Here is an 8,019-nt window from a genome sequence, read left to right as displayed (position 1 = left end):
AAGCATTTTCTTTTTTTTTCTTTCTTTTTTTTTTTTTTTTTTTTTGAGACGGAGTCTCACTCTGTCCCCCAAGCTGGAGTGCAGTGGCACACTCCCGGCTCACTGCAAACTCTGCCTCCTGGGTTCATGCCATTCTCCTACCTCAACCTCCTGAGTAGCTGGGACTACAGGTGCCCACCACCACACCCGGCCAATTAATTGCATTTTTAGTAGCTACGGGGTTTCGTTGTGTTAGCCAGTATGGTCTCGATCTCCTGACCTCGTGATCCACCCATCTTGGCCTCCCAAAGTGCTGGGATTGCAGGCGTGAGCCACTGTGCCTGGCCCACAGACATTTTTAAAATATTGCACTACATACTTTAAAATACCAAATTGCCATTATAAGTTAAAATTTCAATATATATATTCAATATGTATAAATGTGTTATATATAAATCACAATATTTATTCTCTATAAACATTTACATAACAGCAGATTTTTGGAGATACCACTCAATATCACCCTGTTTGCATCAATAAATTACACCAGATGGTCTGAGCAACCAGCAGATGGCACATGAGTCTCATGGGTTGGAAATTTTTATCTCTTGATCACTAGAGATGAACTCAGTCCTGCCTCACCCATCGCACCCTCTGCTGGCTGCTGAGGCTCTGCTGTTTGGGGGAATCATGATTAAGTGGTGGTGGCATGTAGAAGTTGAGTCCCATTGCCTGCCCTGGGTTTCTGCTGCCTCCCTGTTATCAGGAATAGAAGGTGAGATTGAAGGGTGAAGAATGCTGGGACTTCTATTAGGAGGGGAAAAAAAAGAACAAGATGCATGTATTGAGCTCTTACTGTATGCCAGGCCCCATTCCAAGTCCTGGCCGTGCACCGTCTCATTGGGTCCTACGATAGTCTCATAGGGTGGTGGCATCATCATCTTCATTTTACAGGGAAACTGAGCCTCTTGGCTGTTTCGTGCCCAACAGCACCAGCCCCTGAGTCCTCGGCAGGGTTCTACACTTAGGTGCCCTTTGTGTAGGGTCCCTCAGCACAGGTGTGGTCATTAATTACCCACAGGCACTTGATCATTATCCACCCTCTAAGGATGTGTGATTCCTACTACCATGCACTAGTCTTCCTTCACAGGGAGAAGAAGGAGGAGTTAAGAAAAGGTCTTTCATTGATGTTATAGGTATTATATGCCTACATAATGTCAGCATTTTGCTAAAAGGGAATTTGGATGTCTTTATTGGCCACAACTACTTTAATTCAGCAAGGGCCGCTACCCACCATGACAGGCATGGGTTAGTGATGCCCTGAGGCTCCTGCTCATACAGTGTGGAGCTCTCCTTCCAGGGCAGGGCCACGCCTTGGGCAGTGAAGTCCTTTCCCAGCACAGGTAACAGTCAGGAACTGAGAGCTCTGAATCCACCCATTGAGAGTGAACAGGGTCTTGGCATTGGGACAGAATGAGGGCACCTGAAGGGGCTTAACTTCAGGGGCTGACACTCACTTTACACTTAGAATGCTTCAGGCCCTGTGTGCGTCTCTCATGTGTATTAACCCATTAAATAGGCAGAGAGAATAGCAAGAAGGTAACAGATGCACAGAGAGAAGAAAAGAAAAGGAGGGAATTGATCCAAATGATCAAATTCCATTTTGATGGCTTGATTTCCAGGAGCTGAACCTCATCAGTCACAGACAAATCAGTGCCTTATTAGCTCGATCAGTAACTGGACTTTTTTAGGTTTAAATTGTTTAATTGTTAAGCCATGTTAAGCAATTATGGAGGACACCAGACAGTTTCCACTCAGTTTCCCTTTATTTCTGACTGTTACTTTACAACCATCTGTGCAGGGGTAACCCTCTCATGTGTCTCTCCTCCCCGATTCTCACTCTAGCAATTCAGATTGCCATTTCTGATTCTCTGGGACACAGGTCTCTAAAGAGCCCATCCACTCCAAGTCAACTTTTCCCCCAGTCCTGCCCCTCCTGCATCCTCATTCCTTTCCCATTCACACTTAGGAGGCATTTGAAACGATGGGTCTGTGTTCCCTTTAACATGCACTCATGGCCTAGATTTCAGCTGCGAAATGACCAGAAGAAAGCTTGAAATATATCCACCCTGATGGCAGGCATTCAACAGAGGCAGTGACTGGGCTCCAGGTCATAGGAGGCCCTGATGCCACAGCGAGGGCAGGGGACGGTGCAGAACACAATGATCTTGGGCTGCCTTAAGTCCCTCAGTGTCTTCATCAGCTCAGCCCCAAGTTCAGCAAATCTCCCCCAGCAGAGAGCACCCTGGGTGTCATAACTCTCCAGAGGGGCAGGATACAGCTCCAGGCTTAGCTTGCTCAGCCCGACGGTGTGGCGCAGCAGGTTCTCAAGGGCAGCCATGGAGATGAGGTTCCCACAGAAGCTGAAGGTGCTGAGCTGGGAGCAGCGGCTCAGGGCAGGCAGGATGGCGCTGAGTTGGGAATCCATGATACCACAGTCCTCTAAGTCCAGGGTCTGCAGGGTGGCCACAACTTGCTCCAGCAGACCTGCGAGGGGCTCAGGGCTGAAATGGGTCAGTGTGACGCCCCTCAGGTCCAGCTCCTTTAATTGACGGATGCTCGGGCACCAAGAGAGATGCTTCAAGTCCGACTCTGACAGCAGGCAGTCGGTCATAACGACCATCTCCAAGGGGGCCTGGAGACACCTGGGAGAGAACAAGAAGGAGTTAGAGGAGAGAGGTGGGGATGACTTCAGGGTGAGGGATGACGCTCTCCATAACCCAGGGCTGCTCTGCTCATCTGAGGATAGTCAGCACCTGGGGTTTGGGAATGGAGACTCTGTTCCTTCAGTGCAGTCCCAATCGAGGCTCAGTCCTTCACCATCACCGAGGTGACTGGATCAAGTCCATGAACTCTAAGGCTCCCTTTCCTCATCTGTCAGGTAGAAAACCACATCTCTGGGCCACAGGAGCCCGATGGAGACACAGTCCTAAATGACAAACCCAGGCAGGATCCTGCAACATCAGCTGGGGTGGCCAGGTTGCAGGGGACCCTGACATGCCTGTACCATCAGCAAACCATCTATCATTTTTACTATTCTTCACTCCTGCTCCCTCGCCCTCTATTCTATCATCATGTATTTCCCGTACATTAATTACCGACCTGGAGCTCAAAACAGGGTGCTGACAGGGAAACACAGGATTTTGCCTGTTCACTAGGCAGGTGAGGATAGACCTCATATTTTAAAATATAGGAGTGTGATGGGCATTCTCTTCTTTAGTGCCCTCTTCACCTCCCTATTTCCCATCATCTTAACTTAGACACACATCCTCAGGAGGAATTCACAAATGCACTCTCACCAGATCTAAACCCTGTAGTAGCTAGCTTCCTAGCTTGGCATCTTCTCTATAGCATCTAGCCCAGGAGATCCCTCTGACTTTATTGGGATGGTTGTGTGATACCCATATCAGGACAGAGCCACCAACAGGATAATGCATGGATATTCTAGTGTCCCCTCACTCTTACTTCCTCACAGGCTCACAGTGCATACCCACTGGTGTTTACTGTAACAAAGAAAGGCTCTGCTGTGGTCTGAAGAGAAAGCTCACCATCCTTCCTCACCTGAGCAGCTGGTCCAGGTGGCCTTCGAGGAAAGAGACAGAGTGCATAAACAGATTCTGGAAATAGTCCAGCTTGAGGAACTGAGAGGTGAATCGGGCAATGAACTGCCCCTTATTGTCTGGGGGAATGCAGGCAGATGCATGGATGTTGAAGAGAACAAGTTTGCGGAGATTCCTCATCTGGCCCAGGTAAGGGGCAAACTTGACAAGAATGGACAGCTCCCAGGGGCAGCACACTTCCACCTCCTGGATACAGTCAAGCTCCACCATGTTCAGGACCTCTATGATACTGTGGATGGGCATTCCAAAAACCTGCAGCTCCTTGCAACACACATGCAGTAAGCCTTTTCTCTGCTTGCCCCACTCTAAGAGGTGGGTGAGGCATTCATCCAGTGTCCTGTTCTTGAGACAAAGGTCTACGAACACCATGAATGGCTGCTGCCCGCCTGTCCCTGGACAGTTATCTGCTGTTTGCTTCTGACTCGGAGCCTCCGGGAAGGATGCAGCAGCTCCAGACAATATGTCGCAGAAGTTCTCATCCACATTCCTCAAGTCCAGCACTTGAAGTTTTGACTGCCTGTGGGTAAAGGAGAAGAGAGGCTCCAAACTAAGGCAAGGACCTGAGCTTTTATTTACATCCCAGACATCAGCTGTTCTCCTCTCTGCCACTTTTCCTTCTCTGATTTTGTCCAACCCCTTTGCCCTCCGGATTTTGCCTCATCCCCATTGCCTGTAGCTTTCAGAGCCACTAGAAGAGAAGTTTCTGTTTCCTCAGTGGACCCTGCATGGTGAGCAGTCCTTTCCCAGAGGGGCTGGGCAATGGCCAAGGCCTTCCTGAGCTTCCTCACTGGCACCATCAGAAGCCTCTGGGCCTCCATTGTGCCCCTCCTCCTCCTGAAACAGCTGTCCCTACCCTGGACAAAGGGCCCTCCCCACCTGGACACCTGGGTCACCTCACCTGGGGCGAACCTCTTGGGTCAGCAGCACATCAACCCCTTCCAGCACAGATTTTAACGACTCCAGATGAGGCGACTTCATCAGGGACCCTAGAGGGAGGCAGGTGAAAGGCCAGGCCTGCACCATCGTTTTCAGGGTTTCACAGCGTCTCCTGCTGAAGGCTTCCATGAACAGTGTGGGGAAGAGCTCCCTGGGCAGCTCCTCCACGGTGGAGATGGCCAAGGCCTGGTCCCTCAGCAGCCTCTGCCTTGCCAGCTCCAGGAGTCTGGGTGGGGCCCTGATGCTCATCTTGATGAATCTGCAAGGGAAAACTCTAGAGGACAAATCCAGAGAAAAGGCATCACTCTAAGGCCAAATACGATCACCTCATCTTCTCCTATTGCTAATCTCATTGCTCTGGTGGAGGTGGAAAAGCCCTCAATTCCCCCCAATTCCATTCTGCACTTGGTGGCCACAAATCTGTACCTGTGCCCCTGCGACTACCACAAAGAATGTCTTCCAAACACCAAGGAGGGGACGAGGTGGCCAGTGGCCCATTAATTTCTATGCATTGCTCCACTGAAACTCAGGATTACTGGGATCTGTCACTCAGGATCCTGAAAGCTAAGCTCCACCTTTTTGAGGGAAATTTTTTTGCTACTTACCACCCAAAAACAATGAGAATGACTGTCCTGTGGCCCCACACAGCCTGCATTCTCAGTTTACACAATTAGCATGCTTGGGGAAGACTAAAGTGATTCCCTAAAATCAATGCCATTTGTTTTTATTTTGAAAAATTATAAGAGAAACTATAAAAGCAGTGTGGCAGTATTCTAGAGCACTTGGAAGGTGCGGATGGAAACACTAAGTCTCAGATGAAGGATCCAATACACATCCCTTCCACATACTCACAATCACCCACTTAGGGACAGAGTCTAAGGGCAGAGATAAATCCCATGTTCAGAACAAGACTCGAGAAAATCACAATATCACCAAGTGTGTGAACTCTAGCTGAAGGGCACAGAAACCAGTAACTTCACATGTCAAGACATAAAAATTCATCCAACTGTAAATTGTTAATATCTTTTTTAAAAAACTGCTTCAATAAGAATTTTGAAATGAGAAAAATGAAGCAGAAATCAAAATTTGAGGGATGAAGTCAAAACTATATTTAGAGGAAAAATCAAAACCTACATCTGTTTAATTGAAAAAACAGACAGGAAATTCTCTGTGCCACTTTGGGCTGCGTGTCACCATCCCTGACTGGCTGGCTGCAGATCAGATGGGCATGTTCCTAAGGAGGTGGTGACTTACCAGATCTGGACTCAGTTTGCAGGGTGCTGGGATCTCTCAGAGAATCAAGCAGTAGTTCCAGGCACCAGGGCTTTGGGTCTCTCCTGTGCAAACTCAGGAGCTTTTATTGATGTTTCTAACCACACCCTCCCCTTCTCAATCACCAGCTTCCAATCAGAAAGTGATACCTGATTAGATTCCGAAGTTCCACCTAGTTAATCCTGATTGAGTTTTACACTTTCTTCTGATTCATTGATTAAATTAGATGTGCATTTATGAAAGTGAAAGAATAAATAACAGGGTGAAAGTCCAAAACTCATTAATTCATTTATTCCCCAAACACTGATGAAGTTTGACTAATATGTGACCTTCATAGTGACATGGAAGGTTTAATCTGTTCCTGGCATTAGAAAGAAAAAACAAAACCTGATGATATCTTTATGGAAAAATCTGTGGCCACATCGAAATTATCAACACGTTTCGTTAAGACAGTTAAAACAGCTTTAAAAAGACAGTGATGTCCACCCTAAGAAAATGGATTAAAAAGGTCCTTTATCCAATGGTCACCTGGGTTTTATGTTTTATAACAGGGCAGGTCATATGTGGGTTCAGGTTGAAAAGGGAACCACGGAGGGTGTGATTGATCACAAGACTAAGGTCAAGGCTTCACTGCAGGAAATCAGGACAGAATGACAAAGTGAGGTGGGGGCTGGGCAGGATGGGACCGGGTGTTCTAATAGAATCCTGGAAAGGAACCAAGACAGCATAAAACATGGTGGGTATTTTGTGGGCATCTCCACAGAAGGATTGAAAGACTCCGTCTAGATTGAGTTTAAAAATTAAAAAGGGAATAATTACAAAAGAGACAGTGCAGACTCTTCAAACACGACATTGTCTTTAAGGGCAGAGGAGGCAGATACAGTCTTGGCCTCTACTACAAGGGAAAGCGTGTTTACTCCCAAAAATGATGGGCTTGCCTCAGAAAATCAGCCTGGGAAGATGGAATCTGAGAATGTGAGCTGGGGCAGATGCCAGAGGAAGGAAGGAAGGAAGGAAGGGAGGGAGGGAGGAAGGAAGGGAGGGAGGGAGGGAGGGAGGGAGGGAGGGAGGGAGGGAGGGAGGGAAGGAAATGAAAGAAAGAAAGAAAGAAAGAAAGAAAGAAAGAAAGAAAGAAAGAAAGAAAGAAAGAAAAGAAAAGAAAAGAAAAGAAAGAAAGGAAGGAAGGAAGGAAGGAAGAGAGAGAAACTCAGCCTTCCTGTCTTTAAGAACGGTGCACACATCTGGTTGTATTGTGTGCAAATGTACAATACATTTCCCCAACAAAACCTGGAAGCTCTATTTCATGTTAAAAGATCTGCTAAGTTCAGGGATGGCTCCCATCCTAAGCAGGATCACACAGTCATTCTTCTGCTATTTTAGGGCACAAAGTAGCAAGAACGTCCCCCGCCTCCAGAAAGTCCTCCAGGCCTTTCTCTCCCATTCCATATGAAACCCAAACAGCTCGGAGATGCCACTGGCTTCCAAAACTGCAGTACTTTGAAGGATGTTCTCCATCATGGAATATTTCTGTAAATGTTCTTTCTCCACATTTCTGACCTCACTATCAATGCCCTGCTATGTGTGCAATCGAGTTAAACTGAAACGTGCTCAGTGCGGCTTCTACTTCACCTGCCCTCACTTTGTGAGCCTGAGGCTGAGGGTGAGCTCAGCACCAAAGGTCATCCTGAGTGTCTCTGTTGATTGAGCATGCACAAGGCACAGCAGGGACTGGTACCATTCATCCAAGATCTCAGCTCTCCCTCACGAGGAATCTAAGGCATGTTGCTATATTCCCCATTTTTAAAGTGGTGACCCTGAGACTTGGCTAGGGAGAGGAACCTGCCCGTGTTCAGGCAGCAAATGATGGACAGACCCCTCAGGTGAGGGGCTTAGAGGATCCCCTAAGGATTTCAATAATCTAAATGTTGAAAAGAACTGATTGACAGACTTTCCCTTCCTGCCCAATTCAGAAGGTCCAGCACCATCCCCAGGACCCCATTGAGAATCCCGCACATGGGGGCATTTCTACCATGTCCTGTCACCTGTTCTTCTCAAGGTGCTCATCTGCTGTCAAACTCAGAGCAGCCTTCAGAGCCCCTCTGAGAAGATGACCTGACCCCTTCTCCACTCACAGAATCTCCACCAGAATACC

The 8,019-nt window shown here is 47.6% G+C and overlaps 1 protein-coding gene across 1 annotated transcript; it reads right to left on the bottom strand.

The window, feature by feature from the left end:
* Nucleotides 1-1,798: 1,798 nt before the first annotated feature.
* PRAMEF8 (PRAME family member 8) lies at nucleotides 1,799-6,358 on the bottom strand. The gene is made up of 4 exons (XM_054679576.1): nucleotides 5,850-6,358; nucleotides 4,558-4,869; nucleotides 3,601-4,176; nucleotides 1,799-2,684 (listed from the first exon to the last, which is right to left on the bottom strand). The coding sequence occupies exons 2-4, from the start codon at nucleotides 4,842-4,844 to the stop codon at nucleotides 2,123-2,125; spliced, it is 1,425 nt and encodes a 474-aa protein (XP_054535551.1). The 5' UTR covers nucleotides 4,845-4,869; nucleotides 5,850-6,358; the 3' UTR covers nucleotides 1,799-2,122.
* Between the last annotated feature and the right edge of the window lie 1,661 nt (nucleotides 6,359-8,019).

This window comes from Pan troglodytes, chromosome 1 (assembly GCF_028858775.2).
Source record: "Pan troglodytes isolate AG18354 chromosome 1, NHGRI_mPanTro3-v2.0_pri, whole genome shotgun sequence".
NCBI classification, from domain to species: domain Eukaryota; kingdom Metazoa; phylum Chordata; class Mammalia; order Primates; family Hominidae; genus Pan; species Pan troglodytes.
The sequence above is the reverse complement of the archived record's forward strand: the minus strand, read 5'-3'. Positions and strand labels throughout refer to the sequence as shown.